The sequence below is a fragment of the Centruroides vittatus genome, unplaced genomic scaffold, assembly GCF_030686945.1.
Source record: "Centruroides vittatus isolate TY-2023 unplaced genomic scaffold, ASM3068694v2 contig_19, whole genome shotgun sequence".
Lineage (NCBI taxonomy): Eukaryota > Metazoa > Arthropoda > Arachnida > Scorpiones > Buthidae > Centruroides > Centruroides vittatus.
In genome coordinates, this window is record NW_027121169.1 from 2,456,457 (window position 1) to 2,481,315 (window position 24,859).

Below are 24,859 nucleotides of genomic sequence, written 5' to 3' on the forward strand. Positions count from 1 at the left end.
ATCACAGTTACATGAATTTAATACAAAATTTGATTGTATATAACTATGTAAATTATTGATGATTGGTTTTTTATCAGTGTTTCTCATCTTCTTTCTCATTGTGGACTGGTAAAATTATGGATAATTTTATGTGGTAAATTTACCAGTAATTATATATGACTATGAATTATGCTTATCTAGAGTTACTGTATGTAACAAAGTACAAAACAGTAACTCTAGATTACTATTTAAATGTCACTTCACCAGTATCAGTACAGTCAAATGTTTTTCTGCAGGCTGTGAAATTTTTTTGCTTACCAGTGATTGATCTAAACACTGTTCTATATCACTGATGTTCCATTCACAATCCTCAGTGAAGAAAAATATTAGTGTCTGGTGTAAAAGTTGGCTTAATTATTAACATGTTTTCTGACACTCGGACATTTCTGCATATTTAGTGATTTTTGTTTAATAAGTTTTTTGAATTCTTCTGTAAAATAGTATTTAAATAAGACCTTCTTTGACATTTCATAAACATGTTGGTTCCATTTACAGGTATTAAACAATTCCATTTAATGCTGTACTGTACAATACTTGAATGAGCCATACTGCAAAGAAGTTGCATTCATTGTACAGTACACATACTGTATTTCAGTGTTCTGTTATTTAGTGTCAAAATATTATCCTGTAGGAAAGCTTGAATTACTGTCTACTGTAAAGTATATGCAGTATTATGTGAATTATTTATTTATTTTTGTTTACTTTTATATTCTGTATTTATCAGGATTCAATACAGCAATCTAGTTACAGATCTGTACGTCAATTTTTTGCTAACCCTACGTGGGTAGCCACCCATGTGGGTATATAAATTTTACTGTTTAGGCCACATTATCTGAATTAAATAATAATTTATTCAGATTTTGAGAAAATAAGTAATTATAATGTAGCCTCAAAGTATTTATTGTCTAGAATCTGCATTAGAATCCTTCTTCTTTTGTATATTTATTGTATTAAAACTTGAACTACAGATAACAGTTTTTTGTTAATCCTGAATTTTTGAAATTAGTTTCTTTTTTTTTTTTTTTTTTTGAGGTTTTGATTGAGGGCACTAAGAGATCTCTTTTGAGTTGTGCTTGTCATGGGTTCAGCTGGGCCCTCAAGGGGGTGACCAAGTGCCAGAGGATGAGGCTCAGCATATTCAGAACAGGCTGTCATGAAATATTCTCAATTTACCTAACCAGAACTAGAACTGAGTCTCCTGGAGCATAAGGATGACTCATTGCCTCTAGCCATCCAGCTAGTTTTTGTAACTGGCTATGATTGAATTACACTATATACTGTATTTTAATATATATATTTATGTAGTGATCCAAGGGACCATTACAGCCCAGCAGTATGTTAGTGACATCCTGCAGCCACATGTGTTGTCTTTCATGGCAGGGCTTCCAAGAGCCATTTTCCAATAGGACAATGCTCAACCAATGCTAAAAACATTTATTAGATTATTAAATTTAGTATAAAACTGTAAACATTTTTTAGATTTTATAGAAATTGTTACAAAAGAGAATCTACATGTGTATAGATTGTTTAACATTTTTATTATCTATAATAGTTGAAAGAATTTAGAATGATGATGATAATTTAAGCATTTTTAAAGTTCTAGTGAACAATGAATGATAGATAGATAGATAAATATCTTTATTTGGCGTAGAAGGCTTTCGCCTGTTACAGGGGCGTTTTGTTTAAACGCATATTTATACACATATAATAGCATCTCAATAACATTGATATTTTCTACTTACTAATCTATAGAATTTCATTAGTATTTGTCACAATTATGATTCAGTAGATTGTTTAACTTAATTATATAACATATTAATCATTTATCAAACATCTTTTAACTCTATATATTATTTCTTTACTATACTGCTCCATATCATTTGTATCATCCAAAAACAGTTTAATAGAAAAATCATTTTTATTTACTATCTTTGATAGCTGCATTATCCAACTTCGTCTTAAATCCATTTCCCTTGATATGTGGTGTAGTGAAAACAGTAGTTTTGTTGTTATATCTTCTGCCTTAATAATTTTTTGTAGAAACATCAAATATCTTTTTATTAGTATAGTATTTAATCTGAGTCTATTTGTTTCTAATCTTAAGGCGCTGCCCGGAATATTGTATTCTAACTGAAATATCTTGCGAGTAGGTACATTCTGTATTTTTTCAAATTCATTAAATTTATCCATGTTCCAAATTGGGACTGCATACTCCATTGAATTCATCACAATCGAATTAAAAAGTTGAACAAGTGTACCTAAGTTCTTTAGTTTAGCCTTGCAGAATAAACCTATTGACTTACCTATTACAATTTTTGCGTTGTTTAGTGTATTTTTATAATGTTTCTCAAACGAGAGGTTAGGTGTATACATTAATCCTAAGAATTTATTTTCCTTGACTATTTTAACGCCCCACGGGCGATCAAACCTCTTTTTGTGGTGAGCATTGCTAATTATTACGCTATTATCTTGCTCTGGATATTTTATTTCCATATCACTAGATTTTAAAATCCAAGTTTCTAGAAATCCAATTATTTTATTTGCGTCTAGGAATTCTCTTATCGTGGTTTTTAATATTTTCCCTCTTAGCCCTTGAGTATTCCAAAAACTCATCATCACATTATTTTTTTCTCTTGTTAAAGTTCCTGCTTTTTTCTCACCCAGTTCACTATCTTTGGCTATCAACTCATCTCCATTCACTTTACTATTATTATTTTCTATATTATTCTCCATTCTCCATTTTTTCTGTGTTATATTTAAGTTATCTTTTGTTTTTACTAATCTTATATTATATTTGTCTCTAAAAAATGATTCACCTGAATTATTTCTTTAGTATTCAAATCGTATGTATACATTGTATTTTCTTTTAAGAAGTAGTCATCTCTTATTTTTATCCTGTTGTCACCCGATTTCTCTAGTTTAATCTGTTTGAGTAATAATTTTTTCCTAATCCTTGATCTCAAACATAAGTCAGTTGAGATTATTATTTTTTTCTTTTCGTCCGTCATTTTAAATCTTGTTGTCCAGAATTTACTAAGAATTAGGTTTCTATCTTTAACCGATTCGGTCATAACCTTAATTACTTGATTATGTTTTCTATTTCCTAGTTGGATGAGACCCTCAATTTCTATCCAGTTAAGTTCTAAGTTTTCTTTTATAAATTTTTTCAACTCTTCTACATATTCCGAGGTTTTGAATGGAAAATTAAATATTATTAGGTTCTTCTTAGTCGTCTCGTTTAACATTTTATCAATTTCAAAATCCACCATACCTTTTAGCTTGCTATGTGAGTCAGTTCTTTCTTCTAATGTACGTATTTTTTTACACATCTCTTTCATCTCTTCCTTGAGCTTTATATTTTCTTCGTTCATATTGTTGATTTCGGCTCTCATAGAACGGATCTCGGAGTTCAGACGATCAAATTTGTCCTGGATCAATTCATAGACTGATTTTAGTGAATATTCAGGTTCAGTGGTACATGGTACTAGAGTATCTTCTGTCGCTTCAAAAAAGTCTTTGATCGTAGCATACCTCAAAGTGTCAGCAGTATTCTTAAAATGTTCCTCAATCAAGTATTCTCTTCCTGATATTTCGGTCGTCTGATTATTTCCCTCGATATTCGTTGTAACCTCTTTACGTGGTCTTCCTCGTCCCCTTTTTTGCATAACTTCTTGTCTCGGTAACGGAGGAGACCGAGGGAAAGGACCGGGATTTAACTCTACACCAGCAATCACCAACAAAATAATAATTATTATTCGAGTTAATAACGCATTTAAACTTCTCATTTCTATTCTACACTTCATATTATACTGTAAAACTTTCATATCTAACATCGCCATAGCAGCTCAGCAAAAAAGTCACCAACACCTCCGCAGTCAGATCACGCCCCCCTGAACAATGAATGCACCATACTAGATTTTTATATTCATTAGGATAAGAGATATAATGTTGATACTTTAGGATTATTAACAGGTTTAAAAACTGCGTCTTTACATGCAGCAAAGTCCATATTTTCATCTTCAAATTTAAACGTTAAAGTAGTTGTAGTTTTAATATTTCAAATGGTAACTCATATCTTGTGACATACTATTTCAAAGGATTTTTAACAATAAAACACTTTCAAGAAAGAAAATGTTAATAACCAAAAATATTTAAAAGTCACACTATATTTTGACTACAATTAAGCTAATTATTAATTAATTAAAATTGCATTATTTGATTAATTAGCTTAATTCAAATGCAAAAATAGTTTTAGGTATGTTTAGCAATTAAAAATCAGATAAGTCTTTTGTGTATGCCCATCTGAAATATAATAAAGCATATAAGATTTTATAAATAATACATAATTTAAAGTACAGGGTACACAGTAAAGTCCTAAGTAATCCATATAACTTTTGAACAAAGATATCTAAAACTATGAAAGTGAGGTATTGGTATGGCAAAGTGTGCGCCTTCAGTCATGTGCTACCATACAAGACTGAAGGCAGTGTGCATCTGGTGATAAAATTTGTTTTAGCATTTCTATCTAAAATAATGAGAAAATTAAATGGGAAAATTACAAAGTAACATGAAATTAATAGCAAATTACATTTCACAGAAACAGATGATGCAAATTGAAGGCTGGAAACTACACACAATGAAATGCATTTGCACACAAACAGTAAACAGTATATTGCCACTCAGGTGTAACAATGTGCAAACAATTGTTAATCATCAGCTAGTCCTTCAAAGAGTATCATGTCAACAAAAGAGCACAGAAAACTAAACGAATGAAAGGTATTGTGAGATGGAACAGCTATATGGCAAATGTGGGCAAGATGCTATGAAGTTGCATAGCAGTATTTATTATGATTTCTCACTGCCCCATATCCAACCACGTGGACCATTTGTCAAGCCATTCAACAGCTAACAGACTGGCAATATTGAAGCTTATCTTTAAGGGAGTCAACCCAGTGGCATAGTAGGCCAGTGATTCTCAACCTTTTTTTTTTTGTCATGGTACACTTTTAATAAATTTGGCAGCACACATGATTACTTTGGTAAGTACTGCAGAACAACCAGTGACGTCATAACGGTGATTTTTAAATGCAGTTGGTTATTTAGGTTACGTTTTCTAAACGCGTCGGTAACTATCGGCAGTTACTAGTAACACCAGTTACAATTTCCAAATGAGCTCTAGGAAGGTAGAACCGATTAAACTACTTGTCTGATGTCGCTTACATACGGATATTTGCAGTGCTTCAAAAATCTTCAGCACATTACAATGCCGTGGCAAGTGGTTGAGAATCACTGTAGTAGGCATTCATGTGCAGCCCAGCCTTCTGTGTGCATCATTTATTGCTGTGAAAGCTTTATTGTTTATTTAATATCAAGAAACTAAACTTTTATAATTATTTTAGAACAAATGCAATAAAAAGTATTTACCATTTTCTACATTTCAAAATTAATTTTAATGCAAAAAATAATAAAATATTTATTAGATTATTAAATTTAGTATAAAACTGTAAACATTTTTTAGATTTTATAGAAATTGTTACAAAAGAAGAGAATTTACATATGTATAGATTGTTTAACATTCTTATTATCTGTAATAGTTGAAAGCATTTAGAATGATGATGATAATAATTTAAGCATTTTTAATGTTTTAGTGAACAATGGATGCAAGTCCTACAAAATAAATCTAATACTTCAGAATTAGTTGGAAGCTGGAGAGTCGAAATTGGCGATCAAGACCAATTCAGTTAGTACTTTATAATTTTATAATGTTTTTGAGACTAAATTAACATTTTATGGGTTTAGAAAATAATACTTTATATATCTTAAATGAGAATTACAACATGTATATATTTTACATAAAGATCATTTCTTCATATTTTGTGTAAAACCCACCAAAAAACCTATAGCTTATATTACATAATATATCATTTGGTGCAAAAATGTACTAACAGATTATGTATTTTTAGTTACAAATGTATAATTTAATGCTTAATTACTTTGTGTAGAACAGTAAGTTTTCTCTTAACATCTTTGATTGGTTCTTGGAAACTGTGACATTAAGTGAAAAAACGTATAACAAAACCAATTTTATCTCAGGTTGAATATAAACAAAATGGAATTTAGTTAATATTACTCTAATTGGCTCATGTTTGCAATCCCTAGCATTTTATCAGTTTTACTGTCTATAAAGAAAATTCAACAATGAACAATTATTTTTGTGAAATTTTCACAATGTTGGAGCTGCAATTTTTAATCATATTTTTTAAATTTATTTAATTTAAAATATATGCTCTCCACCTCAAATTGATAGTGTGTTGCCCCTGTACATCATACTTTTTCCTGTTAGCAATTGAGTCATGCCAGTCATCTATGTAACTCCTTTCAGTACAAAATTTTTGAATTGAAATAATGTGAGTTTTGGTTTGCATTGGAAATATGTATTTAGTTTATTTGGGGTCTCCTGCCCCTAATCTTTCCATATCTGGTCTTGGATTTTAGCTATCTTATTCTGTTCTCAAGATTATGGAAGGACAGACACCAACAGTGGTAATTTATAGGTCTACAATTTTTTCAAATTGCAGCCCAATAATTGTAAATGATTACAAATGTACAGTCAAACCTGTTTTTATGCGCTCTTTTTATGTGCGAATTTTATTTGTGCGATTTTTTTAATGCGAATTTTTAATTTGTGCGGTATAGTTGGCGACTAGTCTCGTGCGATTCGTCATGTCTCACGTTGACTTATTATAGCTAAATAAACTTATTATAGCATAAATGCACTTATTATAGTAATATTATTGCATGAATATGCGAAAAATGAAATAATTTACTTTTTAAGTCAACAAAACACCACCTGGACAAAAATATGTAAAACAGACGATAGACCAGACGATGCAGTCAAGTGCTGACATCTGTTGTCAATAAATTCTATTTCGTACGGTTTTGAGTTATTTTCTATGTGAGACTTTTTTTATGCGGTCCCTGTTGACCGCATAAAAAAATTATTTTTTTAATTGTGTTGCGAAAACTATCATTTACAGCCATTCGTGAAGTTTCGTGAGATTTTTTTTTAATGCGTTTTTTTTAATGCGGTCCCTATCCCCCCGCATAAAAAACAGGTTTGACTGTATTTGTATCTTTTCTCAATGACTTTGTAACAAAATGATGTTAAGTGAGGACTTTCTTTATTTTCTCCATTTCTTTGCATGTACTATACATCTACAATATGCTAAAAAATTTAAGTTTTTTTTATAGTGTTAAATTTGAAAATCCAGGATACTAAATTTTGTTAAAATCACAAGCATAGTCTCAAATTTAAGGTTGATTCTGTGTTTTTAAATTAGTTCTTGATGAAACACTACACTCATGACACCTTATAAATTTGCAGCCATGTTTATTCGGTACAAACGAACGTTTTCGGTCGTGTTTAACGACCTTCTTCAGGAAATATCCAAAAAAATTCGAACACAACGAAAATCTGCAAAAACGAACAAACTTCGGAACGTTTTTAAAAATATTCTAAAGAGAATTGCGTGCGCCATCTCTACATCGATGCGTATTAAATAACACATTACATGAGAATAAAATAAAAATAAATAACAGACAATAAAAAGTAATATGCTCCTTGGAGACATTAAAAATAAAATACAAACATAAACTATGGTGCAAGCCGAACAGCGCACAGAACATAGGGAAGGAGAGGAGCTGTGCAGAGACAAAAAACTACGGTTTCTGTCCTTGTGTAGGCTTCCGCATATTCGCTTTTCTGAGGTTTACATGTCGCCTGAGCGCCAGGCTGCAGATATTTTACTAGCCTCTCTGAAGTTGATAGATTGTCCTTTCTGGCTTGCTTTGCAGATATGCCAAGCTTCTGTATAACGGAGGTGCTTTACGTTGCGAACTGTTTGTACTAAGCTTGCTTGGGCCCAAGCAGATTAGTACAAACAGTTCGCAACGTAAAGCACCTCCGTTATACAGAAGCTTGGCATATCTGCAAAGCAAGCCAGAAAGGACAATCTATCAACTTCAGAGAGGCTAGTAAAATATCTGCAGCCTGGCGCTCAGGCGACATGTAAACCTCAGAAAAGCGAATATGCGGAAGCCTACACAAGGACAGAAACCGTAGTTTTTTGTCTCTGCACAGCTCCTCTCCTTCCCTATGTTCTGTGCGCTGTTCGGCTTGCACCATAGTTTATGTTTGTATTTTATTTTTAATGTCTCCAAGGAGCATATTACTTTTTATTGTCTGTTATTTATTTTTATTTTATTCTCATGTAATGTGTTATTTAATACGCATCGATGTAGAGATGGCGCACGCAATTCTCTTTAGAATATTTTTAAAAACGTTCCGAAGTTTGTTCGTTTTTGCAGATTTTCGTTGTGTTCGAATTTTTTTGGATATTTCCTGAAGAAGGTCGTTAAACACGACCGAAAACGTTCGTTTGTACCGAATAAACACGGCTGCAAATTTATAAGGTGTCATGAGTGTAGTGTTTTAATAAGATATGCAGTCTACGATGAGTTAGTTCTTGATGTGAAAAAAAGGGCAAGTGAAAACACTGTTTGTGATTTTAATGGATTTTTACAGGTCGTTTGGTTATAATTTTTCTAGACATTGTACATTATCATAAAATATATGTTCTATTTTTAAATAAATTTCACTGTTTTTATATTTGATTTTGACTTTATGTTTTTCTTTTTTTTGCCATGGATCTGATAAGATGTGCCTCATCTAGAAAAAATTTAATCTGTATAAACTTACAAGACTTTTTAAATTGTTACTGTTCCTATTTACTTTATAAAATGTGCATTTAAAACATTACTATTTTCAGTATATGTTTATATTCTTGATTTTTTTTTTTTTAATTAACAGTTCACATATGGAGATTCACTAAAGGTTATCCTAATGCAACTAATGTACAAGAGCTATGTAACACTGATCCTGATCTCTTAAAGCTGCACAAAGATAGAGTTTCTTATCTTCGCTCACGTGAAAATCAGTTTATGTTAGCATTTAGCTTCTGGGGCCATCCTCAAAAAAGAGAGGGGAAAAATATGTATGAAATGAGATCTTACATTTTGAAAGTAAGTTTGTTTATATTTTGTTTTATTGTAGTTCACTATTTATGATAAAATAAACTCTGCATTTAATTTTATTTTATAATTATTTATTTTCTTTTAAATTAGCCAGGCACAATGATTGAATGGGGTAACAATTGGTAAGTTTTATATTTTGAGAATATTTATATACTGTATTTTCCAGCATATAAGATGACTTTTTAACCCAAGAAAATCTTCTCAAAAGTCGGGGGTTGTCTTATACACCGGGTGTTGTCTTATATGACGAGTATATCCCAAACTCTATATTTTAACTGTAAAAGTTGGGGGTTGTCTTATACGCCCGAAAATACAGTATATTTTGTAACTCTCAAACATGTAGAATGATAGAATACATTATTTAACAATAAAATTGAATTTTAATTTATAAAAATATAAAATTTTGATTGAGCTATTAGTAAAGAACAAAGTTTTTGCTTTATTGGAGTTTATTATAAAAGAAAAATAAACCTGCACCTTATAGCAATTGCACTTTAAGAGTCTGACCACTCTTCTTTATCGATAGCAACATTAAATTCTTATGCAGTTACTTTGTACAGTAGAAACATGTTAATACATCATCACTCAATAATCTGGCATATCAATATTCTATGTATCAGAATTTGTTTGACATGTAGTGCATCAAGCACCCCAAACAGAAATCATGGCAGAAGTTTGGGGTAGATGTTGCTACATGTTGAGAGATCAATTATGGGATCAAGAGCAATATCATCTAGAGCAATGTTTCTCAAACTTTTTGAATCGCGACCCCCCTTCTGCACTTAAAAATTTCAAAGGACCCCCGAAGAATAAGTATGTGTCAAAAAACATCCTGGAGGGAGGGGGTTAGGCTCGTATTTAAATAGTTATATTATTTTTATTATTTATATGTGAAATTTATTTAAGTGAAAATTATTTTATATATTTTTTATTTCTATTATTTCTAAACATGAATCCATAGTAAATTTATAAAATATTTGAAAAAATTGATCTGGCATCAATTTTTCAGCGACCCCCCCCAAATATTTTTCACGACCCCCTTGGAAGTCGCGACCCCCACTTTGAGAATCACTGATCTAGAGAAATGACTTGTTTTGTTACAACAACTTACTTGTGTTGGCTGGCTAAACTAATTCATTGGTGCTTTTCCATGCCTAATATGCATTTATACCAAAATTACAAAACAAATTACAGCACGTCTACCAATAAAAACAGGTTTCTCATACCTAGAGCGTGCATAGCTTTTGTGAATTGTATGGTATGTATACAGTATATGTATATAAACATTAACTCAGAAACCCAATTTACAGTTAAAGCTGCTGAATTATCATTCTAATATATGTCTATATAATTAAATGTAATTATACAGTACATGTCTGGAAAATAAATATTACATGCAAACAAATCATTCTGAATATCAATTTTGAGCAGTAACATCTTCATTAATGTTTATATAAGTTTTACAATCAATATTAACACACTACAAGCATGCAATGTATCAACTTCAAACCAATTAAAAAGATTATGTAAACAAATTAAAAGCATATAGCAATGTACTAGTACAGTGGGTGATCAGTTAACAAACAGTTTGTTTAACGAACAAATCGGATAATGAACACTTTTGTGAAAGATTTTTATGTTCAGACAACGAACAACTCACAGAACAAACACAACAGGAAGCAACATAAAATAATGAATACCAATTGGTCTTCTCTTGTCTTCAGGCAAGAATTCGAAACTTTTCAGAGTGCGGAAACATCAACATCGACACTCAACCTGGTATATAGTATTCCTCCGAACTTTGAAACTCTCCCTTGTAATTCCAGCCTTTCATTTTTCTGGCAGAAACAATTCTTTTATAGTATTCGCGAGACTGTCGAGTAGGCACTCATTAAGTCTTGCGGCAGTTTTTATTTTCGAAAAGTGAGAGTATAATAGCAAATGTAGAAAGTGGGCAGAAGATGTCTGATGTTGCTGGGCAGTGTATGGCTTGAACAGGTCTACAGTAGGCTGGAGTTCAATCTTATTTAAGATTGATTTTTATCTTTATTCTTTATTTAATTTTAGATCTTTATCATCATCTCAATCTTTATTTAAGATTTAAGACACAGTATAATCAAAAAGATTCAAGCAGCCTAAGGAGTAACAAAAATCACATCTGAGAAATAAAGAACATTGAAGAGCTCATAATGGAGCTTGAAACTGATCTGACGACAGAAGAACGCCAAGAACTCTTGAATGAAGAACACCAAGAAACTTGGTGAGATATGTTTTCTTCTGAAAAAGAGAAATAATGTCGATATCTGCTATTAAACATTTTTTTGAAGAAGTGGGAGGATGTCAGAATGATGGTCTTAGAATGGCATCCAAACCAGGTTGAGTTTAATAGGCTTACAGATCTCTACAATTACAATACTATTAATTATGTCTGAAAAATCCTGAAGAAGAGAGAAAAGCAATCGACATCAGACAGATTCTTTAACCCCCACAAACGAAAAAAAACATGATTAGTAAAAATGCAAGACTATGTATGTATGTATTTTTATTATTACATATAAATAAAGTAGTAGGAAAGTATATAGTTTTTATTTTTGGGGGTCTCCAGAATAAATTAATCATTCCCATAAAAACCTATGGTAAATCAATAATCAGTTAACGAACAATTCGGATAGTGAACAAAGTCTTGGAACAGATTATGTTAGTTAACCGATCATTCCTGTACAAAATATATAGCAATGTCTGCAACATTCACATTGCATATAACTTATTGAATTTTGCTAAAATATGAAAACATCATGTAAACCAGCATTTTCAATGATTGAGCACTAGTGTTTCTCATTTCCCGGTCTTTTGCTTGTTCCAGGATTCCGGGATAAAAGTGAACTGTTTCCTGGGATAGAATTAATTATTTTTAAGATATACAAAATATCTTGAAATCAAATGATATAATTATTTTTCATTTTTTAAAGTAATTTAATATGTTCTACAACCTCTAAAATCATTAATAATGCTGTGTAAGATATATATTAAAAATAACCTGTTAATTTATTGTCCGTAATTAATTTTCTGTTGAACAATCTGCAGTTGTATCAGGGTAACACCATACATATCACAAAGTTTCTTCTGGCATCAAACTTACAAAATTCGTAAACTGCGTGCTCTTTTCTTCAGGTGACAAATTTCACCTAGTCTTATGCATTCCAGGCTGCAGATTTTTGTTTGTTCAGGTTTCTTCACAGCATTTTTGAGCAGTCCCTTGTGTGTGTCTTATATGCTTCCCCAGCTTCTCAAAGATGTTTGGCTTTCTGGTCTTTCCACTGGCTAGGATTTATTCTCTTTTTACCAATGTTTTGATGTTTTATATCAGCACTGCTAATGTTGACATGTGTTCTCATTGTGAATGTAGAAAAGTTTCCGGTTTGTGTAAGGCACAGTGGAATGGAGAATATACATATATGTCAAATTATATATAATTGTTTGAATCAAAATGTAAATGAACTAGCTAGCAGATTGCCAATCTCAACCCCGCTCACTCACGCACTCATGATGCAAATTCATTGTCGTTTTGATACAACGTTTTTCCACTAAAGCTTACAAAAACACCAAACAGAATTTTCTTATGATTCTTTTAAGTATGAAAAGATTTGGCAATTTTCTGGAGTTCATTTGCTGGGTTATTTTTTGTACAGGAGGTAGAATTCATGTACATTTTTATCACAATTCTAATTTTTTTTTTTTTTGTTTCATTCAGACAATTTTACTCAGCAATACTGCAATAAGACATAATGTCTTTCCATGCAGCAAATATTTGAATTCATATCTTTAGAGATTCGAGTACAGTTTTTTTTTCCTCAATTGATGCCAAAAGATGCACCCCAACTTAAGGAACTTTTGTATCAAACTCAATTTCACCAATTTGTTGGATACGTTTTCCTGCAAATGGGCTTAGATGTATATATGCTAAATATATAGCAAGTTCTCAAAATTTTTAATACACACAGAAACAGTTTTTACATTTTCTCCTTTTACCTCAACGAATTTCTCAGTTATGAAAGCACAAAATACTTCTTTGTAGGAATTAGATATTTCATTAGAATAATAACTTCTTAATGAAAGTTTGCAAAAGTCAACTTTATTAATGGTTGTACAATTGTCTGACAAAAACAGTTGAATTTGTAAATGGAAAATTACTATTGCAGGCATGAGAAAATATGATCCAAATTTAAGAAATCTTCAAAGTTTACAAAAATCAAAATAAAATTATATTTTTAATGATTCGTTTTCATTTGAATTTTGCAAAGTCTAAAAATGCTTAAATCTGCTTTATTGGTTGATTTTTTTTTTTCGTGTTGTAGATTTTCACCAATGAGATACAAAATTGGAAATTTTGTAGTGTTTTCAATAAATGCCTGGTTTAACAGCTGGTTAGCCAAGTCAAGGTGTCAACCTAACACTCTGGAGGAACTGGGATGAAATCTGGGTGAGCAATCGGGAATTTTTTATGGGCAGTCTGTCTGGATATATTGAGCCCCATCCCTTACTGTTGTAGACCTGGCCAAACCTGTGATGAATATGATTAAAAATGCCCTCCTAGAGTCCATGGAGCAGAAAGAGTCAAAATGAAAATTAAAAAAAAAAAAAAAAAAATGTTTAATCAAAATATTAGAAATATGATATTTTAATTTGCATTTAGAATTTTAAACATTGTCATATAAAGTTACAATATTGAAACCAATGAGAAAGAATGATTTAAAATGTTTAAAATTACTTTCAGGGCACGAGGAATTAACTACAGAAGGAGCAGTGCTGTTGCTGGATTTTTTTCTCAAATAGGGCAGTTATACATGGTTCATCATATTTGGAGTAAGCAAATTGTTGTTCTAGATATTTATGAATTCATTTAATTTTATTATAAAAGTTTATTTTTACACTAGTTTCATTTTAGTGTATCCATGAATTTTTTAGGATATTTAACCTGTGTGACTTGTTTTTCAAAATAATTAGCTCTATGCGCAAAACTAGAGATTCATTTTCTAATTGTAGATTAATTATACACTAAATAAAGCCTGAAATTATAAATTAATTGAATGGTAATGCCAAATTCTTTGAGCCATAACATAACTAATTAAATAATTAAACATATAGATATAAAATAATTTGGACTAAAGGTAGGCAATTAAGTCCAAGTTAAGATTACAGCCCAAAGAATCTGGTGTTATCATTTGATTAATTAGAATAATATAGATAATATAAACATCTGTAAGTTTAATAGTTATATTAATAGATGGTGCCTAATACTTATCTGCAGGCCAAATTATTTAGCATTTAATTATTAATAGTAGAAGTAATATCTAGAATAGTGATAAATTCTAAACTTTAATGTAGATAATTTCAAATAATAAATATCTTTATGTTTTACTGTTTAGTATGCAGTATTTGTTGTATGGTATTAATTTTAAGAATTATCTTAACTGTGTTGCAAAAATCTGTTGCTTGCTATAAATGAATGTAGACATTTTTAATGTTTGCATGACAAGTTGTAACACTAATGGCCAAGAAATGTTGAAATTATATGCATGTCCATTGCTGTTGATCATTTTTGATTGTTGTTGTAGTTCAAATTAAATTAATTATCTCATAAATAAAGTAAGAAATAAATTATAGATGTAACAGGTAAATAAAAGAATAACTGTGTTATCTATTTTAACATATATAATAATCCAGTTTTAAACGTTGCAAAAAGTTCACTGAGTTCAGCGTTATATCATGTTTGCTTGTCGCAAGTACTTTCGACGAACCTTACTGTCGTCGTCTTCAGGCGAGTTCGTAAATTTGCCGAAAAACTTTAAAAAGAAACAAATTGATGCAGAATGGAACGCATAAAGCTTTACCAAAGCCGTTACGAACGATAAATTAAAAATTCAAAAAAAAAAAAGTGGATATAACGCTGAACTCGGTGAACTTTTTGCAACGTTTATACGGTCTTTGGCGTGAATATTGTCGTACCGACATTTAATCCAGTTTTATGTAGTCAAGGTTAATTATTGCTTATGTAAGAAACAAAAAATTGCAATTTTGAAAAATCCAACTCAAACTTTGTAGGAAAGTTAGTAAGATTGCTTATAAAGTTGCTGTTTTCTGAATTTTACATATATACTTTCATGCTATTTATGTGCCTACCAGTGGCTGAGTGGATAAAACTACTGAATACTGGTAGTTGGTCATTGGTTTGCATCTTTTTGGGTTTTCTTCATGTTTGTAACACCTAAAGGGGCCAGTTTTCTGTAGAAAGTTCTCCTGGGAGGCATTTCCCATGGCAGACTACTCGTATGTCACATTGCCATCTACAACTAATTCAGTCATTTGTGTTGTTTGTTTGTATTGTTTACAAAGGGGATTTATTTTTAAAAATTGATAAAGAAAATACACATATTGGCATAAGATTTTGGCCGTATGACAAAATTTAATAGGATAATTTAAGATTTTCAAATATCTTTACTTAATATTTTTTATTCTAAATGTTATAATTCCGACTTTATACAGCATTATAGGGCATGCCATTGTACACTGATGCTTTTAGGTGATCACATAGAAAAAAATTCAATAAAGTGAACTGGGAACAGGTAGTCAATTAGTAGAGCTGTATAGCTGCATTGTCCTATCTATTGATTGTTGAACTAGTCTGTGAGTCACTGATGTGCTTCTACCCAGGAATGAGTTGTTACTTCATTGTGCTGATAACAAACTTGTAGTTGCTCCAACAGTAAGTCAAACCATTCATTCACTGTTGTGTGTAAGATCTGAAGATAACAGTCACATGTGCTGTATTGTGGAGTACATGCCCAGTATACTTTACACATTTCACTTTGAGAAAAAAGTGCTTTGCTAGTTTGTAAAGTGTGCTGAAGCAGTTGTACTTTAACCTGGTGTAAATTTAACATTACTTATTGCACCAGTCAAATTGCTGGGACTCATCCCTTCATGTTGCGATAGTCGTAGATAGCAGTTATCATGCTGACATAAAATTTAGCATATTTATGACTTCTGCAGCTTTGCCTCACTGTTTCATGCATACTTTTATGTGAATATGCTTGAAAATGAGTCAAAAACTTTGTTATTGTGAAGATAAGGGTAGCCTGAACCGGGACCCTTGACTTAATGCAGCTGGAAAGTACTTCAGAGTTTACATACTGCTGCTTGTTTGTTTTGTCTCTTTTGCCATAAAAGTAGTGTTTGCGAGTATAGGGCATTGTCAGAGTGCTTTACCAATTATCAGACATGATGTTTGTTCTGTTGTAAGGATGCATTGCTATGTAGGTCAAATTTTCAGTTTGTATTTTGTTCTACGTATTTCTGTGAAACTACATGTATTACGCATGCCTCTTTGAATGAATTAATTTATTTTACTGTAGACATTACATGGAAACTAATAAACCATATGCATATAATTTTGAATTGCTGGAAAAATCACTTTCAAACTGGATAAATATAAGTGAACTTCCTGTATGCATAGTGACATTATATATGTAACATGCAATTTCTTTTCAGGTTACAAAGATTTACAACTTCGAAAAGATGTTAGAGAAGAGGCTTGGAGGAAACCTGGATGGGATGAATGTGTTGCATATACTGGTAAGATAAAATCAGTAAAAAAAAAATACATTTTAACTATAAAAAGTACAAAATAACTTATGAACTTAATATTTGATAAAGTATTTATATATTAATTTAAAGTAAACTTTACTTTTCTGTTTGAATCTAAGCATTGAAGAAAGGCTTTGAAATTAGTGTAGTATTACTTTTCTGGCTGTTATAGAATATAGCATAAAGTATGGTGATGAAATTTTGATTTCTCCAGTTTTGCACCTATCAACATTTTGATACTCCACAAGCCCAAAAATGTAGGGGGGAAAAAACTTACAAAATTCTGTATGTATGTCAGCATCTATTTTGAATTCTATCTCAGGACTGGATGAATCAAAAATTTTGAAACTTGGTAAGATTATTTCCATATATAGGACATTTTCCATATAGGACATTGATCTATTAAATTTTGATGGTTAAAGGTCAATGGAGTGGGAAGATAGAGGAAAATCATGTGTTGTATCTCAAATGGGGTTAGATTTAATGAAAATTTTACTTGTTATTTACATTTACAATATTTTTTAAAACTCACCTGCACTCTCAAAATTAAGACTTTTACCTTTTTATAATAATTAATGATTATTATTATTTTTCTTAATGTTCTATTTCCATTTGGAGTCCAGCAACCATCTCTGCAAACTTCTCCCAATCTCCAGCAGTTCTTATTAGCAATCCATGCCTTCATGTCCAGTTGTGTCTTGGTGTTTCTCTTCTTTTCTTGCTTGCTATTTTCCTTTCCAGGCTTAGTTGAAGAATATGATATTTGGTATTTCTCATTAGATGTCCTAGATAAGCTGTTTTTCTTTGTTTGATGATGTCTATTAGTTTTCTGTTTCAGTATCTTGTTCAAAACTTCCTCATTTCTCAATTTAGCTGTCCATAGGATATATAGCATTCATAAGATTCATAACAACAATATATTTGAAATAAATTTTTATCGATGTTCTTGTTGTTGTTTAACACGGTAAAAAATGTGTGGTAATTATTGGTTTTTTTACGAACATTGTATTTTTCTCTTTTTCAGATTCTTTTGTAGATGTATATTTATAACACCATAGTGTTGAATGTATATATAAGTTACCTGGCTAAAGAGGGCTTTTGAACAGGCCATAATGCATTCCGAGAAATTTTGTATAGATTGAATAAAAAATTGAAAAGGTGTGATGAATCTGTAATTATAATAGAAAAGCCAATGAGGTTTGTAGTTATTTATTGCAAATTAGCTCATACCAATATCCCTGCCTTCTTTGCAGCATGCTCCACTATAGTAGTGAAGTGCTTATGTTAGGACTTTTAGTATTTGTCATTGTGTTTTTTATATATTCAATGTTAGTTCATTAAATTGAGGATTTTGTCAGTCATTCATTCCTTCTTTTTTTTAGCCTTCTTATATTCCAAGATTTCAGAGCTTGGGCCCAATAGGCATGTTTTTTGTCATCTCCAGATTTCCTCAACTTTTTCCAGCTCTCTTAGTTCTTCAGCCATTCTATGTTAATTAAGATATAGTCTTTTGATTTTCATACGATTCCATCTTCTTCATCCTGTGGTGATCTCTACCTATACGCTCTTCTCTTGGGGAGTTTAAACTAAGTATTAGTTATCTTTAATTTGTTTTTCTGGCAGAATTGTATAAGCGGTCACCCTTCTCATTTTGTAAGCTTACTCTGTAGTCTCCAACCACATCCTCAACCCTACTGTCTCTCACCTTAGCATTAACCTATCTGATATTGAAATTCTTTTCTGTTGCCTGTGATGCCATGTTGATGTTAAGCCTAACGAAAATTACACAATTTTTTTAAAGTAATCATGGCTATTTTATTGTCTGAAATTATTTTTTTATTTTTCACAAACAAAATAGATATACTTGGGAACAAAATGGGACAGTTTAAAATAATTAATAATATAAAAATTATTTTTAAATAAAATTTCATAACAGATGGTGTCACACACAATTTTAACTTGAGCCATTGCCAGATTTTATAAAATGAGAAAATACTGTCTACAAATACACGTTTTTAAAGAAGTTAATGAATTTGAATCAGCTGAGAAAGTTATAAAACACGTTCATCATGAATAAATATACAGATTAAATCTGTATTGTTTTAATTTGATTATTAACTGAAATGGACAAGGCAATAAAAAAGTAGTCATTATTATAACTGATAAATGCTGCAACACACATCCAAGTGTGATTGACAGAAATTCTTGGCTTTTTGACAAACTCAGAATAAATCAAACTGTTTAAGCTGAAAAAGACAAATAAAAAATATATTTTGCAATATAAAGTATAATTTTATGTTGAATTTCGTCCTTAGGCAATTTTTACTTAATCAATCAAAGAAGACATAGTCTGTCCAAAAATATTTTTGAATCCACCATTTATTTCATGTTATGTGTTCCAGAACACCCTTTGACGACCGGACCTATTCTTTGAGGCTGCTAGGCCGCCGGGTAAAAAATCATTCCTTTAAAAGACATATAAAAAACATCCAAATTAAAACGAGTAAAAAATTTGGAAACTGGCAGATCTTACAGACATCTTCAGGTTTTATTCTATCCAGTAAGGGACTTCCAGGCTTTTACATTCACTTGGAGAGCACTGTTTAATGTAGAACAGAAATCTACATTAAACAGCGCTCGCAGAACACGTAACATATAATTTTATGATCAAATTTAAGCAAAATGTCATAGGCCCGTTCTTCACTTAAGCAATAAATGTTGACATTGGCTGGATGATTGAGATTCTGAGTTCAAGTTTTTGATCAGAATTTCTGGAATTTTTCATGAGCTATTTGACCTGAATGTATTGGATACATTTCCTCATAATCTATTTGGTTAGATTTATCTTAACAAATAAACTTATGTAAGATACAATATCTCATGCCAACAAATCATTCAATACTTATTTAGAAAATATATTTAAAAAATAAAAATTGATGCCATTTTTTTCTTTTCTACTCTCTCCATCCTGTGGGCACTTTTCATCAAATGCATATTTTGGCCAGGTTCACAATAGGGTGTGGTCTGGTGGTGAGAAACAGGATCCAACATATCTGGGACAGACTACCTTCCAAAAAATTCCCAGGATTTTCTAACTAGTGGATCCATTTTCAGGTCTCCCATAGTGGTATGCTGACATCTTAACCTCTCAGTCATCTTCACATCACAATTTTTCATTACAAAGATATAGTTTCGTGATCAAAATGTCATTAATTTTCATCATCATTAGTGTATTATTTGGATATACATTACTAATAAGAAATGGCTTAATCTAGATATATATATATATATATACAGTCAAACCTGTTTTTATGTTAGAATGCGTTTTAACTAGTTGAAACTAGTTTATACTGAACGTCTTTGTTAAAACAAGTTTTAACTCAAATTCATTTTTGACTAGCAGTAAATTCTAGTTTTAACTAGACAAAATGGGTTTTGTCTAGTTAATTTACTGCTGTACATGTTTTGATTTTAGATAAAACTAGTTTTAACTTTTAACATTAGTTAAAACTAATTTTAGCTACATAAATATGTTTGGGGGAAATAAATAAAGTTGTGTGTAGTGATTCGGGGGAAGATGCCTAACATTTTGCTTATGAAGGAAATTATAGCAATAATTTGGGTTTTGGAGGCCTCTAACGAAAATATCATATTCTTGAGCATGTTTTTCAAATAAAACTTTGGAGTATATGAAAAATAATTATGTATTGTGTTTTCAATGACGACTTTTTCACTGTCTGGCATTTTAGGCATTTCACCCCAAGTATCCAGGTGAGATGCCAAATGCCATTAGGCTAAGATAACAAATATAATTGCATAAAATTAATTTTTGAATATCTTAACCAAATTTAATTTATTGCATATGTAGTACAAAGTACTTCATAGTAAGTATAACAGCACAGTATAAGTATTGTTAAGTTTTCACCCGTTCTAATGTGTTCTATAGCTAGCTGAAAGCTTTTTTTCGGTCCAAAAACCTTTTTGAAAAGTCCTTATATAATTTCTATGCATATCCTGCAATAAAACGAGAAAAAAATTTATTAAAAATAGGCATATTGGAATTTAATTAACGAAAATAGGCATGTTACCCCAAGAAAGATGTGGCATCTTTTCCATTTGTCAGGGTAAGATGCCTAGTGGAGTCAAGTGTTCTAGCATGTCTGATTGGGATCGGCGGTAGCTGACAATGGAAACTTTAGAACCTTAACTACGTCACACATTAATTGTTTTTCACAATTTTTAATAAATTCTATTTTAACTTTTAGTTTTAAAATGATTCTAGAAACATTTCACAACAAAAACTTTGTTCTTATCTTGCTTTTACTCCTCTCAAATGTAGAAAATGAGATAATGGTAGCAAACTACAGCTTTCTGCACTCAATATTGGCCCAATGATTCATCATACAAACACATGACAATATCTGACGTCACCATTTGAAAATATCAAAAAGTAGGCATCTTACCCCGATTCACTCTATATGTTGCAGTCAAAACCAGTTTTTAGTTAGGATGCATTTTAACTTGTTGAAACTAGTTTATACCGGATGTCTTTGTTAAAACTTGTTTTGTCTAGTTAAAACTAGAATTTACTGCTAGTCAAAAATGAATTTGAGTTAAAACAGGTTTTAACAAAGACATCCAGTATAAACTAGTTTCAACTAGTTAAAATGCATTCTAACTAAAAACGGGTTTTGACTAACATATATATAAATGAGGATGTTTGTTTGTTTGCTACACACTCCTAGGCCATTTGCCAATTGCTAAGAAACTTTGCAGTTATGTTTTTACATACTTCTAACTTAGATAATGTCGTTCAAGTCAATTTTTATCTACATTTGATTTGCTGATTTACACATAGCATTATCTATTGGTAAGGAATTTAACAAATAATAAACTAAATATAATTCTTATAAAAAATGTATAATTTTTAAAAATATATAATATATTCACTTACTGTGACAATGGTATAGCACTAAATAGATACACTATATCATTACTGAAACATGTAGCATATAGCACTTGCCTGCATGGAATTAAGTGTTACCCTGTGAAAAGTCTATAGTAAGTATATAAGTATTTAATTTTCCACATCTAATGACTCTGGTTTTTTTCATTTCTGAATGGTACTTTCTTAATTCTAATAAATGCCCTCCAGTAACCGAGTGGATAAAACCACTAAACTCTGGTAATTAGTTAGTTGTGGGTTCGGGCATGGCCAATGGGCTGACCACATAGTTTTCCAGGTTTTCTTCACATTAGTAAAACCTAAATAGGGTCCAGCTTTCCATAAAAGTCTTCCTGGGGTGCATCCCCCTCAGCAGATTACTCATGTATTGCATTGCCATAACCAAATAAACCAAACTAATTGTAACAAGTGATTATTTATTGTGGCATTGTCATAATGCCAGGCTACAACTTTTTGTTATAAAGTTCTCAGTTCTTTTAGTGGTGATCTTGCCCCTGTACATCATACTTTTCCTGTTAGCAATAAAGTTATGCTGGTTACCTATGTAACTCCATTCAGAGGAAATTTTGAATTGAAGTAATGTGACTTCCAGTCCAAACCAGAAGTTTGTATATAGTTAATTGGGGCCTTCTGCTTCTGAGTTTTCCATATCTGGTCTCTATTTTCATTTATCTAACTCATTTCTCTAGATTAAGGAAGGACTGACAGAAAGACATGTGCATAGGCAAATGACAGTCATAATTTATAGATCTACAATTTTTTTAAATTGCAGTCCAATAATTTTTCTATAAACACGATATTTACAAGGACATATTTACTACATAGTTTATACAATCTATTGCAAAAATATAAACACTTTATAATAATTACATAAAGGTAATGATTATCACTTTTTACAAGATTTTTTTTATTTAAGCAAATCAAATGAAGTTTTTCAGACATTAAGATTAACAACTTTGATCATGTGTATGGCCATCACAACCTATCCAACATGAATCACTTTTCTATTAATAGTAGACCAGTATTTATTAGTAGTCATTGACCATCCTCACTTGTGGGAGGAGTTCAATGACTACTTTTGGTCAAATTACTTCAACCGCCTTCAGCAGCAGTCCCCTCTTTCTATTGGACCAATGGTATGGTGGCATCTGAATAGGAAAATTACATAATATAAGGGTAACATTGAGCACAAAATATGTTTTAAATGGTTTTCAAGGGTGCTGAGTTTAAATATTTGGTCAGTTTATTGTAAAATTTGATTTATTGGAAGATTACCATGTAACTCTCTGTATTTTGTAATAAAATATTCAATGAAACTTAAAAGTAAGAATTTTATAAGTGTGGATAAATTTCTGTTTCTTTAAGTAATTGTCTTAAAATCTATTAATTTATCAGTATTTTATTATTCATAAAACTCAGTTTCTCACATTTTTCATTTCAGTTCCCCTGATTCGTGAAATGAGATCGAGATGGCTTCGTCCAAATCATTTTTCTCCTCTGCAATGAAACAGAAGAGCATTTCACTGGTAATGAAGCTGTTGTCGTAGAATGAAGAATTTTCTAAATTTTGACATTGAAGTAGAAATATATTGTCCAAAGGTACACAGTATAAGAAATTATGATTAAGATTTTAATAAATGAAAGTTGATTTGTTCGTCTTCATAAAGTAAAACTATACATAAAACAAAAACAAAATGTCATATTTTAAATTTTACATTTTTCTTTCTGTTTAGTAGAAATCTGGGCAGCTTTCTTTATGGTAAAATTAATTAATTTTTCACATTACCATTTTGTTCAACAACTTTTTATAACAAAAAATAAATGCAAAGATTTGTAATTTTAAAAAAAAATATTGAAGTACTATCTTAGCAAAAGAAATTTTTTAACCCATATTTCTGTGCCTTTTTTGCTAAAGAAAAATAATTATGTGAGAAAAATATCAATACATGTAATGATTACAAGTGTCATGGAAATATGAGATGTGGCACTGTTAAATATAGGTAATGATTAAATTAATATTGTTAGTTATTGTTATTGATTATTATTAGTTACAGAAAATGTTTCTGTACATTAGTTGATTGGAAAATAACCATGTTGCATTCATATTTTCTAGATTAGTTATTATTTTAAGTTGATTTTGAGAATATGTATAAAGTAAAAACTACAAAAAACTGATTTCGCACCTTGTAAAAAGTGACGATAATAATAATTCGGTTTGTAAACACTTTGTTGTTCGTATTTTAAATTAATCCACACATTTAAGATGATTGAATGGTGAAATTACTCATAGTGGGATATAAAAGTGGTTGAGCAGTAATACTAAAACACACATGAATATAATGGTTCATAAAAATAATATTGTATATATATACATTCTCAGACTCTAACTGTATAATATGCTAAAATATAATTAAATTTATATCTAAATCTGACTGATTTTTCTGAACAAAAGATAACTTTTTAATAATATAACTATTTAAAGAAAGATTAAATATTCCAAAACTTACTTCATTTAAAATACTGGTACTTAACATAATACTTGTAAGGAATAGTACAAATATTTATCAATTGTTTAATTACTTTTTGGTTTATGTAAGATGGCGGCACAATGATATCTCATTAAACTGGTTTATAATATTATAAACCAGTTTAATGATATATATATATATATACATACACATCTCATTAAACATATATATACACACACAACATAATCAAAATACATAAATTTGTTATGATTGTAAAAATAGTTTGTTAATCTCTTCTCAACAATCATGTGTAGTGCCATTTGTAGATTGTCTGGTTTTCACTGACAATTGAGAACTTAATTGTTACCATTTTTGGTCAGGATGGTTCAATATTTCGAAATTTGTTCAAAGATATAAAACAATAGATGTGCATATAATTAGTTTAATTGTTCTTGAATTATTAGAATACTATTTTTATAAATTTGAAAATTGTGATGATATCCAAATATCACAGTGATGTTTCAATAAAAACTAGTCATTTTAAATCAAATAATAAAGATGTCATTTTGAAAAACAATTATGGTAGACTACATTCTTAGATTTTCAATTTAAAAGTGAAGACCTGAAAAGTATAGATGTATAGAATTTC

At 30.5% G+C, this 24,859-nt stretch overlaps 1 protein-coding gene across 1 annotated transcript in view; it reads left to right on the forward strand.

Annotated features, from left to right (window-relative positions):
- Positions 1–23,969, forward strand: part of LOC136970135 (protein NipSnap-like) — a 46,058-nt gene extending 22,089 nt beyond the window's left edge. The window contains exons 4-9 of the mRNA XM_067264530.1: positions 5,688–5,779; positions 8,909–9,120; positions 9,223–9,254; positions 13,907–13,995; positions 16,681–16,764; positions 23,184–23,969. Of these exons, the coding sequence (XP_067120631.1) occupies positions 5,688–5,779; positions 8,909–9,120; positions 9,223–9,254; positions 13,907–13,995; positions 16,681–16,764; positions 23,184–23,248 (574 nt within the window). The 3' untranslated portion in view covers positions 23,249–23,969. The remainder of the gene's footprint in view (positions 1–5,687; positions 5,780–8,908; positions 9,121–9,222; positions 9,255–13,906; positions 13,996–16,680; positions 16,765–23,183) is intronic.
- Positions 23,970–24,859: the final 890 nt, after the last annotated feature.